At 39.6% G+C, this 20,968-nt stretch overlaps 3 protein-coding genes across 3 annotated transcripts; 2 read left to right on the top strand and 1 right to left on the bottom strand.

Annotated features, from left to right (window-relative positions):
- Positions 1-1,435: 1,435 nt before the first annotated feature.
- LOC147870210 (pleiotropic drug resistance protein TUR2-like) lies at positions 1,436-11,475 on the top strand. The gene is made up of 25 exons (XM_087337940.1): positions 1,436-1,519; positions 1,609-1,729; positions 2,255-2,828; positions 3,396-3,605; positions 3,721-3,805; positions 3,941-4,100; positions 4,209-4,285; positions 4,391-4,444; positions 4,545-4,635; positions 4,731-5,032; positions 5,139-5,420; positions 5,503-5,819; positions 5,940-6,100; positions 6,192-6,295; positions 6,403-6,562; positions 6,709-6,834; positions 6,931-7,088; positions 7,177-7,509; positions 7,594-7,884; positions 7,964-8,047; positions 8,139-8,272; positions 8,368-8,595; positions 8,720-8,891; positions 8,985-9,239; positions 9,853-11,475. Exons 3-25 carry the CDS (start codon positions 2,344-2,346, stop codon positions 10,123-10,125), a joined length of 4,542 nt encoding a protein of 1,513 aa, XP_087194066.1. The 5' UTR covers positions 1,436-1,519; positions 1,609-1,729; positions 2,255-2,343; the 3' UTR covers positions 10,126-11,475.
- A 67-nt stretch (positions 11,476-11,542) lies between these two features.
- On the bottom strand, positions 11,543-14,453 carry LOC147870209 (uncharacterized). Its single transcript, XM_087337951.1, has 2 exons — positions 14,188-14,453; positions 11,543-12,868 (listed from the first exon to the last, which is right to left on the bottom strand). The coding sequence occupies exons 1-2, from the start codon at positions 14,356-14,358 to the stop codon at positions 11,882-11,884; spliced, it is 1,158 nt and encodes a 385-aa protein (XP_087194077.1). The 5' UTR covers positions 14,359-14,453; the 3' UTR covers positions 11,543-11,881.
- A 2,946-nt stretch (positions 14,454-17,399) lies between these two features.
- Positions 17,400-20,968, top strand: LOC147870208 (putative L-type lectin-domain containing receptor kinase S.7). The gene has a single exon (XM_087337928.1). The coding sequence runs from the start codon at positions 17,537-17,539 to the stop codon at positions 19,598-19,600; it is 2,064 nt and encodes a 687-aa protein (XP_087194054.1). The 5' UTR covers positions 17,400-17,536; the 3' UTR covers positions 19,601-20,968.

Genomic DNA, 20,968 nt, shown 5'->3' with positions numbered 1-20,968 from the left:
GCGCATGTATGGTTACAATCCATGTGTCAAATTACAATTGGATGTGAATGAGATAGCATGCTTGTATCAAATGTCCACAAGGTTTTCATGAAGTACGTACCCTTGTATTTTACGATAATAGCTACATACAAACAATATTTAGAAAAAAGCTCACCAGGTTAGTGTGTATGCCTACCTCAACCTTTTCATGGTGGTTTCACTTAGTGGATTTAAACGTTAAGAAGGTGTGTTTTATTGAGACAAGGCAAAGAACAATTATTAATGAAACATGAATAGAACTAAAATCATAGTATATGTGTACCGAAAGAATGGCGCAAAGGCCACCATGATTTATGCTACCTCCAGCCTCCCACAACAACGGCATTGAGACTCTCTTTAAAGTCGGTTACTACAACAATAGTTGCGATTATATTTAGGTATGTAGACAAAGTTTGTACCAAATTCACCACGATCGTAGGAGTTACATAAATTTGTGGAAGAAAAGCGAGGCATATTAGCTTAGTTTGGCATTTCCTTTTCATTGACATGACTAGGTACAAGCAGATGAACCCCCGAGTTCCGACACGACAACTTCTAAACTTGGATTGGATGGGTGACAAATTTTGTTATAGCAAATGCAAGTAGACAGACGGAAACAAACAAATGTTATTCCATTCCAGTTGTTTGGGAATAAATTGAGGGGGGGGGGGGGGGGGGAGGATCTAGAAAAACCTTCTAGAAGGGTGGGGTAGGCCGTGTAAGGCAGAGCCCAAGGTCAAAAGAGTTGGGGGTGGGTCAGGGCCAAGATCTCTCTTCCATGGATGGATGGCAATGACTCGGTCAAGGTAGGAGAAGATGGAGTTGGAGTTGGAGTGTGGCAGAATGGATTGGTCGTCTCTGTCTGTAAAGTCAAGTCGTGGCCTCTTTTTGCACCATGTGCAGTGTTTTGTTTCTCACAAGCTTTGGCGAAGAAAAGCAAAAACAAGTAGAAGGAGAAGGGGAAAAAGGGCAAAAAATATAAGGACCCCAGAAGTCTAATATGTGTGTGAATAATAATAAGTAGTAATAATTGTGTGTCTAATGAATGAGTGAATGAATATGTGAATATATGAAGAGGAAAAGAAGAAGAAGCAGAAGAAGAAGAAACATGTGAGTCATTCCTTGCTATCGATTTTCTTTGCTTCTAGAAGCAAAATAAAAAACAAAATGATACTCTTTTGTGTATGATAGATAGCCGCCATACCAAGACCCCCGATTTTGATACAAGACATGAACCCAATATATATATATATATATATGGCCCTTTTATCTTTTGCATCTTCACTCACTACTGGCCCTCATTTAAGCCCAACTGATCAATTCCCTTAATTCCTCCCCACTAATTATCCTCCGTTTACCCTTCCTTAATTCTTCTTGGAACCTTTCACATTCCAACCTCATTACGGACCCAAAATTTCACATCGTGCACTTCCCTGGATTTCAAACATCTGATTCCCTAAATTTGGATGCCGGAACTTATTCAATCAATCAATCAATCAGAGTATGGGAAGCTCTTCGTTTTTACTATAGAACATTGGATTTCTCATTCAAGTCGGCTAATAATTAATCCTCACTTAATGCTTTCCCCAGGTCTCCAAATTAGGTAATAATCGGCTGGATAGTCACCACTTTGTCTCCGATCATCATCAAATAGCCTGCGTTGTCATCAATTGGCCGATGATCAAGAGGTTGTTAGCAGCAGCTCATTAAGGTGCATACCAATTGATTAATACCACTCTCTGCAATTCGACTAATTATACTTAGCAATAGACAATGTCATATTATATTGATTCGAATGATAATTCCATTGTTCTATTCAATCAGTATCAAAAGACCCAAGTAATTGATATCAGTTCCGCGTTTCCAAATGCTTCTGATTTCTCCATGTATATATTCGATTGATAAAATGCCAGTGGCTGATGATTGCCCATAAATATAATCAGATTAAATAATCATCTATATAAGATTCAACCAATAAAAATTGCAATCATACAATAATAAGTTATATATAATGAATGGAATTGATTATAAGGGAAAAAATTGGATTAAATATAAATGAATTATACACTAGATTCATATGAGAATTACTTGTAAGTGAATTACCCATTGGATCAATGTAAAGTATTCATGCAATTAACCATAGGACGGAATAACGCAAATGATAGGAAACGTTAATCCAATCAATAGTTAATAATTGTGGTAAATCTAATTATAGAGTGCATGGTTTTTGATGCAGAAAATCAAATTAAATCCAATTTAAATCGAAGTAAACACAAAAAAAGCAAACACCTAAAATTAGATATATAAAGGAAGAAAAGAGAATCGATGGCAAGCTCCTCGGCAGGATTTAATAAGAATAATAATGCTGGGCAATATATAAATCAATACAATGAGTACGAGGAAAGAGGAGGTGGTGGTGGAAGCGGATTGAACAGCCTCCGGAGGACTGTCAGCAATGGACTTCGGAGTCTGAGTGCTGCTGGTATGATGTTGCAAGCGAGCCAGAGTGGGCGTGCCACATCAGGCATGGGTGAAGAGATCTTCACCCTGGCGGGGTCGTCCCGACATGATGCCCGCATGGATGACGAGGAGGCACTTCGGTGGGCTGCTATCGAGAAGCTGCCCACTTATGACCGGGTTCGAAAGGCCATCCTGACCAGCGTGGTCGAGGGCGGTGCCGTCATCCAGGAGGAGGTGGACGTCACCAAGCTTGGCCTGCACGATCGGCAGCAGCTCATGGAGAAGATACTGCAGGTTGCAACTGAGGACAATGAGCGTCTCCTGCGCAAGCTGCGTGACCGCATTGACAAGTACGTATTGTCATCTGTCATTCACTTCCTTGAAAGAGGGGATGTACAGAGATCATTGATTTCATCATCATCATATTATTACCTATTAGCTGTCATAATGATAATAATAATGAAAAGCAGATTTTTGTTAACAGCATGCAAAGAGACACACATACGCCCTTCTTTCCCATACATAACATGCAAAGAAACATTTTTCTAAGGTTGTTGTACCAATGCATCAGAAATGACAGTTTCTTTTCCACATCAAACAGCTGATGCCCAGCTCAAATTGCTACAATATTAAAGAATGAAAGAGAAACCAGAGTGTACTTTTAGTACTAGGAATACAGTCACTCGTAACAGCCATTTCCTGTGAATGACTTCACTCTAACTCCATTTTCTACATCAGTAATCCCTATGGCTAGTCATAGCCAGCTGTGTAATGAAATTTTTTTATGGTCATAAACAAGAATCCGTTGTGTTTTTTTTATGATAGATTACGCATTATATATTGAGAGTATTGCAATTTTTGGATGATGTAAAAGAGATCAATGATAGGGTGAATTCTAATTGGCTTTCCAATTACAGAGTGGGCATAGAGTTGCCAAAGATTGAAGTGAGATTCGAGCACCTTAATGTGAATGCGGATGTGTATGTCGGAGGCAGGGCACTCCCAACACTCCTCAACTACACCTTGAATGCATTCCAAGGTTTCCTCACTACTCTCCACCTTATGCCCTCAAAGAAACGGAATCTCACTATCCTCAATGACGTCAGTGGCATTGTCAAGCCATCCAGGTTTAATCTCTCTCTTTCTTGCACCCATGCTAAACATATGAGATCAATTCTTCATGTTAAGAACCGTATGAATTCATTTGCTACATCATTTTGATGTCTTGACACTGTTTTATAGAATGACTCTCCTTCTTGGACCACCATCATCTGGCAGAACCACACTGCTCTTAGCCTTGGCAGGAAAATTCGACTCTACGCTGAAGGTATTCAGTATTCATTTGTTTGTTCACATCAACGAAAAGCATATAAGACCCTTAACTTACAGTTTATAGGTAATATTCCCTATTTTCTTTGTTCAGTTCATACATGCTAATTTGTTGTTTTACTGCATGATCCAGGTTTCAGGTCAAGTAACATACAATGGCCATCAACTCAATGAATTCGTTCCAGGAAGAACTTCTGCTTATATCAGCCAGCATGATATGCAAATTGGCTCGATGACTGTTCGTGAAACTTTGGACTTTTCAGGAAGGTGCCAGGGTGTGGGAACAAGATATGGTAATATAACACTTCATTCCGTTCCTTTCCATTCAAATAGAAACACTAGTTAATTTTCCATCCCCATTGATTTACATTGCATTCTGATTCATGATGCTTTGTTTGTAGACATGCTCACTGAGTTATCTAGAAGGGAAAAGGCTGCTGGCATAAAACCAGATGCTGATATTGATGCTTTTATGAAGGTATTCAATATTATATAGCTTTTTTTCATGATGAAAAAGCTCAAATTGTCTACAGTCAATTCCAAAGCCCATTGTGATTAAATTAGCTTTCCTTTCTGTTTTAAGGCAACGTCGGTTGGTGGTGAAGAGACTAGCCTTGTCACAGATTATGTGCTGAAGGTATGCCTCTTGGTCTGAACATCTTGGAAACAATTCAGGGCAAACTCTTCTAGTTATGAGTTCTAGATCTTCAGCTACTGAGTCAAATGTTGTGTTGCAGATATTAGGGCTTGATGTTTGTGCTGACACATTAGTTGGTGATGAGATGCATAGAGGAGTATCTGGTGGGCAGAGGAAGCGTGTCACCACGGGTATGACACCCATAAGGACATCTTTTTGCCCTGCATCACCTGAAATATCTGAACTTTCCTCTTGATTGCTAATTATGATATCAACATTTTTACAGGTGAGATGTTAGTTGGTCCATGTAAAGCCCTTTTCATGGATGAAATCTCAACAGGTCTCGATAGTTCAACCACATTCCAGATTGTAAAATGCTTAAAGCAGAGTGTTGAAGTAATGGACGGAACAATGGTTGTCGCTCTCCTTCAGCCAGCACCAGAAACATATGAGCTATTTGATGATCTCATTCTATTATCTGAGGGCCAGATTGTCTTTCAAGGACCACGAGAATTGGTCACAGACTTCTTTGAACAGATGGGATTCAAGTGTCCAGACAGGAAAAATATTGCGGATTTTCTTCAGGAGGTATGAGACTCCTTCCGAGTCATTGTAATAGTTATACGTGATCCTGGTGCAAATTCTTGAGAGCTTCCCAATCAAATCAGTGATTTTGAAACTGTTTCTGTAACAGGTTACATCCAAAAAAGATCAGGAGCAATACTGGGCAATGAGGAACCAGCCATACCGGTATATACCTGTCAATGAGTTCGCGGAAGCATTCAATTCCTACCAAGTAGGGAGGAAACTAGCGAGCGAACTTTCTGTTCCATACGACAAGGCAAAGAGTCATCCTGCAGCACTGGCAACTCAAACGTATGGTCTCACTAAAAAGGAACTCTTAAAAGCTTGTTTTTCAAGAGAGATGCTACTCTTAAAGCGTAGTGCCTTTGTCCACATCTTTGCTACTGTCCAGGTTATATCCCGACTCCATTAACTTTTTCATCTTTTTGTTACCACATTAACAAATGTTCCTAACACAAATGATTGAACTGAAGCTTGCTATCGTGGCTCTTATCACCATGACTGTTTTCTTCCGTACACGACTCCATCATGATACAGTACAAGATGGTAGTCTGTATGCTGGGGCACTCTTTTTTGGCCTTGTAAGTGCTATGTTCAATGGGTATCCAGAGATGGCCATGACAGTTGCAAGGCTGCCAGTCTTTTACAAACAAAGAGATATGCTTTTGTTCCCAGCTTGGGCATATGCTTTGCCAACTTGGTTATTAACAATACCGATATCCATTCTTCAATCATTCATATATGTATGCCTCACATATTATGTGATTGGCTTTGCACCCGAAGCTGAGAGGTAACCAATATCCTTTTTTCTTTGCCTATTTTCATATCGGCATTAACCTTTAAAAGCTTACATATACTTGTATAATTTGGTTCACGTCAATCTCATCACTCTGTTCATTTGGCATTGTAGATTCTTTCGCCAGTATTTGGTCATATTTCTTGTCCATCAAATGGCATTGGCACTTTTCCGTTTCATTGCATCAATAAGTAGAAATATGGTGGTGGCCAACACTTTTGGCACTTTCGCATTAGTTGCAGTCTTTGTGTGCAGTGGTTTCGTTGTATCAAGACGTAAGCCTCATCAATCTTTAGAGAGGTTAAGAGTTCTTGTTTCTTTTGAAAAAATTGCTGCAGAATATTTAAACTTTACAATGATTTCCAGATGCTATACCTGCCTGGTGGATCTGGGGATTTTGGATTTCCCCTCTGATGTATGGACTAATGGCACTATGCAATAATGAGTTCCTAGCACCCCGTTGGGACAAGGTACAATACCAATGCCTTTGAACAGTCATTACATAAACTCACACTTAGCTTGTGTGAGCAGCAGAATTAGAGTTAAGTTCATTCTGTTCTAATATGTGGTTTTCCAGCCATACGATGGCAGCCTGACATCCACAATCGGGAAAGAAATGTTGATAGAACGAGGACTGTTTGTTCCATCCTATTGGTACTGGATTGGTGTTGGAGCACTCTGTGGATATATATTACTTTTCAACGTGTTATATACTCTCGCTTTGACATACCTAAAACGTAAGTTTCCAAAATACATAGAAGAGGGAAGTTTTCCTTGTCTGAAAATATCGAAGATTAAAAACAAATTCAAAATATGAAGCCATGCTCAAAAAACATGCACATCCTTTCACTGCTTGTGGACTAATTAATTAGACTCTGTGAAGCTCTTGGCAAGGCACAATCAAATATCTCTGAAGAAGCATTAGAAGAGAAGAATTCCAATAGAACCGGAGTGCCATCAAGAGCAACCCAATCCAAAAGATCATATGGAAGATCAGCCAGAGGAGAAGGTATATTTTGAATGGTGTTCACCGTTTAAAAGAATCGCTCTTGCAGAGAACCAGCATATGATTCTAATAGTTCCATTCCATATAATGTGCCCACAGGTATAGACCTTCAAGATCGACAGTCTAGGCACTCAGCCATGTCATCAGCTGCTGTCAATGTCTCTAATGGAGGAGTGGAAAAGAAAGGGATGATATTACCATTTCAGCCTTTGGCACTCACTTTTGACTCTGTCAGCTACTATGTTGACATGCCTGCAGTAAGTTCAAAATATGTTTCCCTCTTACTGACTGGATGAACTTCAAACAATAATCTATATAAATATAAATACTCCAATTGCAATACAGGAAATGAAAGAACGTGGAGTTCAAGAAGATAGACTAAGATTACTGAATGATGTCAGTGGAGCTTTCAAACCCGGAGTCCTCACAGCATTAGTTGGAGTGAGTGGTGCTGGAAAGACAACCCTTATGGATGTTTTGGCAGGGAGGAAAACTGGTGGCTATATTGAGGGTGACATAAGCGTGTCCGGATATCCCAAAAAACAGGAAACCTTTACTCGGATCTCAGGTTACTGTGAGCAAAATGACATCCATTCGCCAAATGTCACTGTCTATGAGTCATTGATTTACTCCGCTTGGCTTCGATTACCAAGAGAAGTCGACAAGAAGACGAGAATGGTATGTGTTTTCTCTTACATTTTGAAGAATAAAAAAATAAAGTTTTCGTACCTCCCAAAACATGATTTTTTCTTCTCCCTCCAGCAATTTGTAGATGAGGTTATGGAGCTTGTGGAGCTGTCACCGATAAAGAACGCACTTGTCGGTCTACCTGGCTTGAATGGACTATCAACAGAACAACGGAAGAGGCTGACAATTGCTGTTGAACTTGTTGCCAATCCATCCATTATATTCATGGATGAACCAACTTCTGGATTAGATGCCCGTGCTGCAGCTATTGTAATGAGAACAGTTCGAAATACTGTTGATACTGGAAGGACAGTGGTTTGCACAATTCATCAACCCAGCATTGACATTTTTGAGGCTTTTGATGAAGTAAGTATTACATGGACATTTTTGGAATGGTTATAATGCTTGGACTTGTTGGTTTTTCTCATGGTCTATTCCTGTCCAGTTATTGCTGATGAAACGAGGTGGTCAAGTTATCTATTGTGGACCTCTTGGTCACCAATCTCACAAGCTTGTTGAATATTTTGAGGTATGGTAGTTAATCATTTGGAAAGGTAGTGCAAATGTTCACTTCAGAATCTGACAGCTGCTTTGTTGTGTGTGTACATGTATCTTGACAGAGCATACCAGGTGTGACAAAAATCAAAGAAGGTTATAATCCAGCTACATGGATGTTGGAGGTCAGTTCCTACGGTGTTGAGACAAAGCTTAATATCGATTTTGCGGAGATTTTCCGCAACTCCACAGTTTTCCAGTGAGTATCATTCTTCCAAATCCTTTCAAGATCAATTACCTTGGCATTCAAATTCATATATATATGCCTAAAATAAACCATAACTTAATTTTTAGGAGGAACAAAGTCCTCATAAAGGAGTTGAGTACACCAGCATCAGGCTCAGAAGAAATCCACTTTCCAACTCGATACTCCCAAAGTTTTATGACACAATTCTTTGCTTGCTTATGGAAGCAGCACAAGTCATATTGGCGTAATCCTCTCTATAATGTTGTGAGATTTTTCTTCACTGCAGTCACAGCATTCATGTTTGGAACTGTCTATTGGAAACGAGGACAAAAAAGGTAATCAATTTCAGAGCTAAAATAGGGGCATTCTTATCCACGCCACATAATTAGCCAAAAACGATTTTGCTAAAACCCAAGAATCTTGCCAAATTCTTACAAACTTAAATGGAATCCAATGCAGAGAAAATATCCAAGATCTCAATAACATTATGGGGGGCATGTATGCTGCAACATTTTTCCTAGGGGTTAGCAATTCCTCCTCAGTCCAGCCAGTAGTTGGGGTGGAGAGGACAGTCTTTTATCGTGAAAAAGCTGCCGGAATGTACTCACCATTAGCTTATGCAATAGCGCAGGTAGTGCAATCAATCGCATCATAAACACCTTTGTCAATGAGATTTTGAGCTTCAAAAGAACATATAACAAAACCATCATTTCTTTTCCAACAGGTTATCATCGAAGTACCTTATTGTATATGTCAAACAATTGTCTATGCCTTCATGGTGTATGCAATGATGGACTTCCCATGGACGGCAACCAAGTTTTTGTGGTTCACATACTTCATGTTCTGTGCCTTCCTATTTTTCACATACTACGGAATGATGTGCGTTGCTGTGACTCCAAGCCACCATGTCAGCGCAATCATTTCATCAGCTTTTTATGCACTGTGGAATCTATTCTCAGGATTCATCATCACTTTTCCGGTAAGATTCAAGGTGTTATAATACGTCTTTATGATAGATATCTAGGATGGTTTACTGGTCCAGGGTTTGGTGTGATGTCAAAAGGCATATAGATTTACAAAATTGTCTATGGTTGGTCATGCACTTTCTCAGTATGTAGCCAGCTTTTTGGCATTCTCCCATGTGGAAAAAGTGACCACTCTCCCTAGTGTTTCTTTACAATGCTCAATAAAATGAGTGATCTTACACAAGCTCTAGAACATGTCAGCCGTTTTCCTATGTGAGATATTTCCACTGATGTTTTCCTACAAATAAACACTATGAGATGTCTACGAAGCTTTGGATAACTAGTCAGGTATACTTAGCTGCATGCCCTTAGATGTTCATAACAATAAGTCCTACTCAAGTAATCATAATGAATATTAATATCACCAAGGATCAGGTAAACATAAATCATATGTGTGTAACCATTCTATGTACACGCTCTACAACAATTGACTGAAGTGTATGAATGAATGTATGTATGTACATATACACAACTGTAACTTATCTATGTACATGCTTTACAATTTACATAAGAGTAGGCATGTGTGTATCTAGAATGAATTGACTTAAGGGTACCTTAATTATACAGAAAATGCCTCCATGGTGGGGATGGTACTATTGGTGTACACCTGTTGCATGGACACTTTACGGTCTTATCGATTCCCAGATGGGTGAAGACGTGAATCCCATCACTGGTTCAGGCACGACTGCAAACGACACAGTAAAGTCGTATATTCGAACTTACTTTGGATTCAAGCACAGCTTTCTTGGTGTGGTAGCAGGCATGAACCTCGTGTTTGTCATACTCTTTGCATTTGTCTTTGCTTTCTGCATCAAGTTCCTCAACTTCCAAAGGAGATGAAGCTGGTTAGATAGGATATTTGCTTCTTCAATATATATAAATGGATATGGCAGAAGAAGAGAAGCTGTGTTCAACTCATTAGTTCTGATTCCTGTTTTGGGCTGAAGAGATGGCATTGAAGCTCTGCTCTCTCTGTTGTGTTGTGATCCTCTGTTCTAAATCAGAGGTTGAGAAAGAAAGAATCCTCATCTTTTGAATTGTATCAGAACCGTGCTTACTACAAATGACAGTCTTTTAAGCTATAAACTATCATCATCACCACCAAAACCATCCGCATCATCATCGTCATATTTACAGTTATAAACACCACCAATGAGTATATATCATAGGGTGCTATTGCAGTCTATTTAGGGTTGTCCCTACACCCAATCCATGTCACATTATAGCAGCCAATGAATTGATACTTGGACATCCATCTCTGTATGAACTCATACATTCTATTACATAGTGGTTAATCTGGCTGTTCACTCCTTTCATGAACCAAGTAAGAGTGATTATCAACAAGGTATTCAGGGAATGGAAGTGTGATATGACTCCACCCAATCCAACATTTATTCAAACAGAGCTAAGAACCAACATTTGGGATGAAATATAGGAGAGCAACATGTTTGAACTATGCATTACTCTTGTGATGATATGCATATGCATCACCTCCTTTGTCTCAGGGTTCTAAATCTAAGTCAATAATGCTATTAATAAGCACAAATAACTGTCATATTCTATGTATCATTCATTGAATTTATATCTCTATCCACCTCTCGTTTGATGCCCTCCTTCTCACTCCTCATTGTCCTCAAGGGCTCACTGAATTACACAATTAACAAGCATGTTCACGTTAGCGTTCTACAGATTGTAGTTTTCTCAATGATGGAATCTGCCATTAGTTTGTTAGTAAGTGGCTTGCTATAGCCAAGGCATCAATGTGTTTCTTGCAAGAGATGACAACTATCACTATGTTCTATTCCTGTATGTCATATTCAAAGCTCAACTAAGAGGCATTTCATCAATAAATTACACTCATGCACCTTGTGTTATGATCCATGCAAGAAAGTTCATGCTTTTAGTGTCTTGGGTTAGGGACAACCTGTGTCCCTCACAATGACTGTATGACATACAGCTTTGAAGGTGCATGGAGATCAAGAAGATCATGGTCAATGGTTACGTCCTGACGCACATCTCTGGTCATCTATAGATTTGAAAAGGTTCCAAGAGATGGAAGATTTGTATCCAAGCACAATGGATAGAACCTCAATTTTGTCATGAAATGACTCGGATTGACCATATACCATAGATCAAATTGATTTTTAAATTGTTAATGAAAACACGTTTTGGAAACTGTCCTATTAACAACACTCTTACATCTTCAACATCATTAGTTTAAACAGTGCAAAAAGGTCAATGGTGACCTGAGAAGATCTCATCAATAATCTTTTTCACTATCAAATTAGACATACATCATTCAAGTTGTGTTTTCTCATTTATTGTTTTTGAAACAATACACTAGCGGTACGCATTAGTATATAAGGCAGCCAAGCCATTTACTTGAAATAAATAAATAAATAATAGGGAGCACTTCATCAGGAGAGCAAGATGAAGCAATGCAACAAAAAATATGGTTCTGTGAGTCCATGGGAAGCTTTCTATTGTTAAATATTCAAGATGACGGTCATAGCTAGTAACTGATATACGCTGTTAGAAGTACCCCAAGAAGGATTCAACCTTGAAATTTGAGATTTTTTAACCCAAAGCTTTACCTCTATTCCATTGCTGTTGCTTCTGTCTCCTCATTTTCTACTGTGCTGATTGCCTCTATATCTACCTCTCCTCTATCACTTTCAAGTCTCTCCTCTATTTCATTGATGTTCGCTGTATCATCTTCTTCCATTGTTGTAGCCTCATTTACTAATTCCTCTCCTCTATCATCTACCTGACTAGTTCCTTCATTGATGTCCATGCTCTGCTTTGTATCATCGGTATTACCACTGTCTTCATTCTCTGTACTTCCATCATTGTGTCTTTCTTCTTCTCCATTATCTTCTCCTTCGTCACTTTCTGATGTGATGATTTTGGTGTCTGTGGCATTATCTTTGATTTCCATTTCAACTTCTTCTTTGCTCTCTTCAGGCACTCTCTTTCTTCCTACAGAGTTTTCGTCTTCTACATCTATAGTAAATTCCGTTTTCACTTCCTCATCTTCTATACTCTCCATTGATACTCCTTTGTTGTCTATAGAAATTTCTCCATGTGGTTCAGCATCTGTCTGTACTTCCCCTTTCAGCTCTTCTTCTTCATTTACTTTAGTATAAGACACTTCCTTGTTTTCCTCTTTGGATTCTGGCTCATTTTCATGCTTTTGTTTGTATCCTTCGTCATTTGTATGCTTTTCTTCATATCCTACCTTACCATCATCAGATTTTTCGGGAGATAATATCTGTGCTGATCTCAGTTGTGTTTTCAAGCTTTCAATCTCTGCATCTTTCTCGACTATTTCATCTTTTCTAAGTTTGAGTTCCCCTTCATTTTTCTGGAGAACAATCAACTTATCTTTTAAACTAATGATTTCGTTTTCCTTACCTTCGAGAGACAGTTCCAAGCTTTTCTTTTCTCCTTCATCTGAGCTCTTTACATGTTCCAATTCTCTTACGCGTCTATTCAATCCATCCTTGAAATCATTGAGTTTCTGCTTTCCAGACAATGCCTTTCTCAATCTCTCTTCCAAATCAGCATTCCTTTTCTCCTCATCCTAAGAAATTGAACTAAGTGAATTTAGATAAATTACTAGGATAACTTGCAGTAATCAGGATTGAACATGTAATGAGTTACAAAATTAGACATTGAGGCCAAATAAGAAACTCTCAAACAAATAGCTGATTCTATATTAGTAAAAAATACAGTTTTCTGTAGTTAGAAATGTTGCATATTTACTTTTATTAAACACAAGAAGAATAAATAACACTCAGATTTCGTCCTCAGATTTTGATATAAGCTTGATTAGGCTTATCCCATTTGCATAATCTGCCTTAACATATAAACAATATCCAAGCTTTAAATCCTTCTCTAGAAATTCTCAAAGGTATTAAGTAATTGACAACCACTCTTATCTTCAAACATGTGAGACTATATGCGAAAAATTAGATATATGTTTTCAATCCATGCCAAGATCAGCATCTTCTTCTAGCATTTGAGTCACCAAACAAAACTATAAATATTCTTCTAGCATTTGAATCAACAAACAAAATTGTCAACCTTCTTCTAGCATTTGAGTCAGCAAACATTCTTCAACTCAGATTGGTTGAAAAAAGAACTAGCTGGTCACATTTTACGCATGGATAAACTATTTTTCATTTTTATAATGCCTTTCACAGTCTGATGTAGGACAAACCATTCTTGAATTAAGGAAGCTCAAAAAAATAAGCATCTATCATTGGTGAAGTGGATCAAAACCATATATCAGGATCAGGGACTTTTTATTATGCAAACTGAAAGAATTATGTTGATTCTAGTGTAGAAAAACCCATGTGTGCGTGGGTCAACCCATTGTTTCTTAAATAATGATCAAGCACAACTATAATATCTTTGTTTGACTTTATGCTTACATATCCAAATATCTCCACTTAACCAGAGAAAAATGAGATATGAACATGTTCAAGAAGCTAGATAATTTTCCGTTAACGAAATGACAGTCATAGAGATGCATAAAATGTACATGGAACATTGGAAAATCTCGAGGAAAAAATTGTAGATAGACTCTGATGAAGCTAATGCATGGATCTATAGCCTCAGACAAGTGAATCATTCCTGAAGAGCCATATCAAATTTATACGAGGAAAATGTTCTTGAAAAAGACACCAATAGCATGGCCATTAGGTCAAGGAAGAATGACTATGAAATTCCTCTGGAACAGAGTTCAAAATGAGATTTTTTCCGTAAATTCGTATCAGATCGGAAATCAGGAACATAGAAGAAACCTAAAAGAAAGAAAAGGAAGAGCGAGAATATGATGTACGCAAACAAATGAAAGAAAGGAAGATTCTATGATTTGAACGAAAATAAGAGATTTACCTTCAAGCTTTCTTCGAGGTCTTCAATGGCAGAATCCTTCACCTTCATCAAATCGGCAACGCTCTTGCGATCTCTGAAGGTCTGATAAGTAATGAGGAGAATGAGAGCGGAGGAGACAAGGAGCAGAAGAGCAAAGGGTGGTAATTTCTGCTTCTGAGCAGATGGAGCCATGGCGATGGCGATGAGGACAAACAATTAGCTCGAAAGAAAGAACGGAATCATTCCATGACGGATTTTACTTATATATGTATCTGTATCTGTATCTGTATCTGTATCTATAACTATATCTATATCTCTATCTGTGTCTGTGCCTGTTGTGCATTTATGCGTTCGTTTCTTGAGGATTGGAGACAAACACATTCCAAGAGTGTCCAACATCTCGGCTGCTCGGCCTTTCCTGCACAACATGCCGGCCATTGCGTACACTCTTGTTCCTGGCCATCGCCTCACATAAGCCTTCGGCCGACCCCGATCGAACTACATTCCACTGAAGCCTTTAGGAACTATTAGTTTTGACAATCGAGAAAGTCTAGTTTAGATCGTGCATATCAAGTTGTCTTGAAAGTGCAACAGAGATTTCATAGACTTCGTCGAGGAGGTGGAAATATATAGCCTTCAGTTGTCCTCGTTAACCTCACAAGCAAGAAGAGTGGGTATCACGATGTAACTTAGACAACTTTTTTCATTGAATGGAATCTTGTTGGCATAAACTTGTCCTGCATTCCTATGAATTAGCCACTTACGATGCGCATTATTAGGAAAAACCACCAAAATCTATGATCCTATTAGGAGGACCCCACCACCGAAATAGAGGTCAATGGAAGAAAGAAGATGCACAAAGCACAAACAAGTATGCAAGCCAAAGGACCATAATGCCCAACCAAATCAATTCTAATAATATAAACAAACAAACAACTAAAAACATATGTCTCTAGTGATGTCAAAGATGCAATATTTTGTGCCCATTCCCATGCTTCTAAACCTATATTGTAACTCAAGTTATGGCAAAAATCTCACCCTCTTGAGAGAATTGTTTCCAATGAGCGCCTCGGTTAAACATGCGTTGATATTTGGAGGCATCATGCCCAAGGATGGTTTCTTGATTGATGAAGATAAATTCAAACTAATATTTGACATGCTTCCTCCAACTAATTAGAAACAATTCCAAGACTTTCGACATTGCATTAAAATGTTTGTTGCGAGGTAAAGACCATTGTATGGAATATCATAATAGTTCAAATGGATGAAGAATTGTAGAAAGTCATTGGGGTTTCTCAAAGAATGCCTTATTAGGGAACACCATGTACATTGCTTTGTGGTTATTATGGTCGTAGCACATCTTAGAGACAAGAAGATGGATTTCCCAATAACATTTGATAGCCACCAATTTAATCCATGTGAACAAAATTATTCTATGACTCAAAAAGAGTCATTGGTCATGCTCTATGACTTCAAAAAATTTACATTCTTAACTTTTAGCTTCCCACTTCTTCCATGCTGAATTTTAGATTTTGTGGTGGAAAAAGCTTAGTTGATTTCTTAACTATAACTCACTTTTCCTATTCTCATCATTCATGGATTGTATTTCTCTTGCTTTAATCCTTTACTTCATCGTATCCTTTAGCCTTTTCTTCTACCTAGTTTGAGGGGTTTATCCTTAGTAGACTATGTATAATCCATTGATGATTCCACAATGCACACTTGCCTCTTGACGATTGACTTCCTCTATTTTAGGCGACACTTCTCTTGTTAAATCCTTTGGATTCCCTTCTTCTCCACATCCTCCTTTGTCATCATCCAAGAATTTTGATATGCCTACTAGTGGATTGTTGTTCAATGTCTCTTGAAAATATACAAGTAGTCTTTTGAGTTGTTTTAATGTAAAGTCCACACTTATATTTTCTTCACTCAACCTCAAAACGCATGTAGGTCATAGGAGAATACTTCATTCGTAGTTTTCATTTGAATGCTTCCAAGTATTTGAATGATTTTGGACTACATCAAAATGGATTTCGATATGCTTGAAGCATCATACATTGTTTCCCTTGGCAACAAGAATACACTAACTTTATAAAGGAATTTCCTCTTGAAAATGAGGAATATTGTTATTGGAGTGCTTGGGATGAGTGTTATATGAAAGGCCCACTCAAAGAGTACGGGGACATAATACTTGAGTGAAATGACTAATGAGTTTCATAAACTATGCGAGTTTAGGATGACTTAGTGCGATTTGAGCCAATGTAACCAAGCACACAAGACAATAAAGCACACTAATTTCATTTATGAAGACAAAGAACTCTGAAGCGGCTAAAGGGGCATGATTGAGTTCCTGAATTAGATCTACCTAATAATAGAAGAGCAACATTTATGGTTGTTTAAGGTTCATATCATCACTCCATGGCAAAATCTCTTAAAATTGCAAATAATAAAAATGGAAGATAGAAATATAGGAAACCAACGCACATTGTTGTGAGAAACAGGATCTTTAATGAATTGATGTCTTAATTAACCAGCAAAAGCACAATTATATATATAGAATATTGAGAAGAATGTCCATATATTTAATACTCAATTTGGATTACAACCAACATGGCTCCCATATGATTATGTAGATGTCACAAAGAAAATCACAACACACCACCATCACGTTACATCCATTCAAATCTCTTAATTACGTCCTTTCATCTTACCCTTTGCTATGTGCACTTTGTAACTACTAGCTCCAATTTCTATTATATCGAATATATCAACATCTTAGTCTTGTATATTGTAGTCGGATACTAGCAATAAATGTTGGTTCCGCACACATCCTAATCGTGTCAAATTTAGCACCACTTTGCACATGTCCATGGGGGCTGAAAGGGGACGAGGAAATGATTTCTCAAGTTTGGCCTTCCATTCTTAAGTTGAGCTTTGGAATAAATGAGAACACAGCATTAATGCACACTCTTGACTTTTCGGATTATATCAACATGGCTTGCAATGCTGCTACAATTCCTTGAATCACCATTCATTATCGCACCCAAGTTACATGCTTCTCTAGCCCACACTAGGATTCAACGTTTACGTCCTTCATGCAGGATGTATGTATTTATATTACATGTAATATATATAGAGACACCCACAAATGAGAAAAGGCCAGATTAACAAGATCCCATACATATATTGTGTGCGCAGAGCCGTATATGTATCTGTTTCCTAAGTTTACAAACGCACACATGGTGGAAGGTTGTCTCGATAACATGGCAGCCACTCGTGTAGTAAAACCTAATTGGTTTCTTTTGAATTCTGACATAGTCGCTCTACCTCTGTCTCTGTCGCTGTGTCTTTGAATTCTTTGGCTCTGGCGATGGCCATGGCTGGAGCATCCACTATCCTGCTTTTTCTAGTGTATGCTAGCCTGCAAGCCACCTTTGTTGTTGGTGCCAACCATCATCTCAATGTCACAACAGTTGATTACATGTTTACCTATGATCCTGCAAATGACACACCGCACCCAAACCTTACCCGACTAGGCAATACCACTCTCAGCAATGGCAGGCTCTGGCTCACGCCCGATCCTCGCGTGCAGCAGCAGAGTGAAATGTACGGAAACGCGGGATGGCTCGTGTCTGCCGCCCCCTTGACCTTGCTCACAAATATCACCTCCTTCCACACCTCCTTCCAGTTCCAGTTCATTACCCCTTCCGGCACCTCGGAAGTCGGAGATGGTATGACCTTCTTTATCTCTCCGTATCACACCATTCCCGAGAAGAGCGGGGGCGGGTTCTTCGGCATCGCCAATGGCACTTACATGGATGCCCATCTCTTCGCCATTGAGTTCGACACCTACCAGAACAGTTATGTGAAAGACCCCAACAACAACCATGTCGGGATCGACTTCAATGGCGTCGTCTCATCAATCACCATTGATACGAGTGCTTCGTCTAAGAATCCCCATCTCGACCTCCACAAGAACTCTTCTTTCATGGTGTGGGTGGATTATTACTACTCCAACATATCCATCGAGGTCCGGATGGTCAACATTACCATGTCCACTTCGATTTCTCGGCCGCGTGATCCGCTCCTCAGCACAAGATATGACCTCTCCACTCTGTTCCTTGATTCCGACATGTTTGTCGGCTTGTCCGCGACTACCGGTTTGAATTACCAAGGCTGTGCGATCTATTCTTGGAATTTCTCGCTAAGTACTGTTGTACGAGACAACGCTGTAAGCAACCAGGTGCCTCAGGCAGTGTACACGCGAAAATCAGGCAATTCTCTACTTATACTCATTTCTAGCATTGTCGGTGGGGTCGTAGCCACGGTAATCATAGTGGCAGCCATTGCCTACAGGAAAAGATGCTGTTGTTCTTCTGATGATGATCAAGTGTCGGAGCTTGCCCTAATCCCACAAGATGTACTAGTTCCAGCGGCTATGCCGCGGTACACGTACAAGGAGCTGTGGAAGGCGACCCAGGGCTTCCATGACAAGGCCAGAGTGGGGAGTGGTGGATTCAGCGTCGTCTACAAGGGCAGATTAAAGCAACCAAATACAGATAGATCCATGTGTGAAGTGGCGATCAAGCGGCTGAACAAAGAGGGGCTGCGGAAGAGCGATGAGTTCTTCTTGGAGATCAAGATGATCAACACGCTGCAGCATCCACGCCTGGTGAACCTCAAAGGATGGTGCTACGAGAAAGGGGAGGCCATGCTGGTGTACCAATTCATGAGCAATGGGAGCCTTGCGGACCACCTGTTCGGGAAGGGGGAGGCCAGCATGTTGACAAGCGAGATTAGGGTGGACATCCTGAAGGGAGTGGCGGAAGCCCTGAACCATCTGCACGCAGCGGGCGCAGTGCACCGGGATGTGAAGGCCGCGAACGTGCTGCTCACATCGGACTTCAAGGCAATGCTGGGCGATTTCGGGCTGCTCCGCCTGCTCAAGGACGACAACCATATCACACAGACAATGACGGCCGCCGGCACCCCCGGATATGCCGCGCCCGAACTGCTCTTCACCCGCACTCCGACCGACAAAGTAGATGTCTTTAGCTATGGCGTGCTCGCGTTAGAGCTCGCGTGCGGCCGCCGGGTCATCGACCCGAGGCTCAACCAACCTGAGGAGCGTATGTTGCTCGATTGGGTTTGGTCCAAGCATGAGAGCGGCGCACTACCCACGGTTTTGGACCCGAGGATGGACGTAAGTGGGGAGATGGAGACAATGTGGAGGTGCATCCTGCATTTGGCTTTGCATTGTTGCCATCCGATCCCCGAAGAGCGACCACAAATGCACGAGGTACTTGATACCATACTACATGGAATCGTGGTGCCCCTTGACCCTTCGAGGCCTTCCTATCATGGTCCTTACTCTTCGTGGGGACAAACTCCATCGAGACAATTATCATCCTCCTATAACCAGATGACTTGGTGACAATGGAAGTAGTTAGAAGGTAGGCACCTTGTCATATCCTAGTGTGAAAGAGCAAGAAGAGGAAAGAAACCAAACAACAACTTGCAAAGGGGTTCTAAGTTAGGACAAATTTTCCTAAGCAGACTTAATCAGATCTGCTACTCATTTAGTGTGATTCAACATATAATCAAGTTTTTAAAGTAAGGTTAACATATTATCTTGATTATCATAAACATGGCTACCTTGGCTTTACTGGTTAGCATGAAACTATAGTAAGGTTTGGAATGATTTGACATATGTATCGACCCATGTCTCTAACATTAGAGTAGATTCCCCATCTAACAATCTCAATGTAGAGGCAAGAGCTTATTGAGGAAGAAGTGTGCCTAGGAAGAATGCTTAAGAGCCCACGTCTTTTGGCTCAACTTGTCACGGACCCGAGCTTGACACTCAAAGCTTTTGGGATTGTCTATCAACACTAGGCAGATGTAGAAGTTTACATATATCATGGAGATGAATTCATATTCGTATGGATATGAATCTCGGCCTTTGGTGGGAGAACTTTTTATATGGAGGAGAAGACTAGTCGGATCAACCTAATATGCATGCACCAACATTGATCAAGTATATACATGAGAAACTTACAAAGCTCAAACAAGCATTGGTTCACAACAGAACTCTTGTACAATGTGTAGTACCTACTATTTTGAATAGTAAGCCACCATCTCTTGACATTGTCCATTGACTCTTTGTTATCTTTCATAGTTGAGTGTTATGTATATTAATCCAGCAAGGCCAGCTATTCAATGGATTGACAATGCTTTGCATTCTCCTTAGTGAATGCCACCATGCCATATCTTTGTATATAGGTGGAATATAAGGGTATGGTGAATCCCACATTTGATGACATTAGGCTTAAATGTATCCTAAAGAATTTTTAGATCCATGTCAATGAGTTGGCTCAGATCCTTGCAATAATCTAAGTATTATAGAGTTGGTATGAAACGTAGTGTTCCATGGCTTAATTACATCCAACAACAACTACTAGTGGGAGACATGGATCTCCAACATATGTTGTACAGTCATCAAAGTATGGACATCTACACCAAAATACTTGGTGGAGACCAGTTGAGAGATTTTTAACGACGCTTGCTTTTGTGCACTTGATCCAATAAGTCATGCTTATCATTCATTTGATAGTACAACAGGGTTTATCATTCATTTGATAGTACAACGTGGTTGAATTTGAGGGGGAGTGCTGAGATATCAAACTCAACCAAACAATTTATGTATGAACATATTTTATTTAAGAGGTTGTGCTAAAGTCCACCCTTATCATAAGTGTAAAGGTAGATACCTTTTGTATTAATGGTAATGGATACTTTGTGA

The sequence above is a fragment of the Azolla caroliniana genome, unplaced genomic scaffold (genome assembly GCF_043228905.1).
Source record: "Azolla caroliniana isolate FFs.n. ecotype wild unplaced genomic scaffold, voAzoCaro1.0.p SCAF_1, whole genome shotgun sequence".
Classification (NCBI taxonomy): domain Eukaryota; kingdom Viridiplantae; phylum Streptophyta; class Polypodiopsida; order Salviniales; family Salviniaceae; genus Azolla; species Azolla caroliniana.
This window is presented reverse-complemented; position numbering and strand designations above follow the sequence as displayed.

Bases quoted from the DNA above. Each gene is read 5' to 3' on its own strand.
- LOC147870209 (XM_087337951.1), bottom strand. From the start codon at position 14,358: ATGGCTCCATCTGCTCAGAAGCAGAAATTACCACCCTTTGCTCTTCTG. The intron at 12,869-14,187 runs GTAAATCTCTTA...TCAATTTCTTAG, and splicing joins ACCTCGAAGAAAGCTTGAAG to GATGAGGAGAAAAGGAATGC.
- LOC147870210 (XM_087337940.1), top strand. From the start codon at position 2,344: ATGGCAAGCTCCTCGGCAGGATTTAATAAGAATAATAATGCTGGGCAA. The intron at 4,286-4,390 runs GTATTCAATATT...TTCTGTTTTAAG, and splicing joins ATATTGATGCTTTTATGAAG to GCAACGTCGGTTGGTGGTGA. The intron at 8,892-8,984 runs GTAGTGCAATCA...CTTTTCCAACAG, and splicing joins TAGCTTATGCAATAGCGCAG to GTTATCATCGAAGTACCTTA.
- LOC147870208 (XM_087337928.1), top strand. From the start codon at position 17,537: ATGGCCATGGCTGGAGCATCCACTATCCTGCTTTTTCTAGTGTATGCT.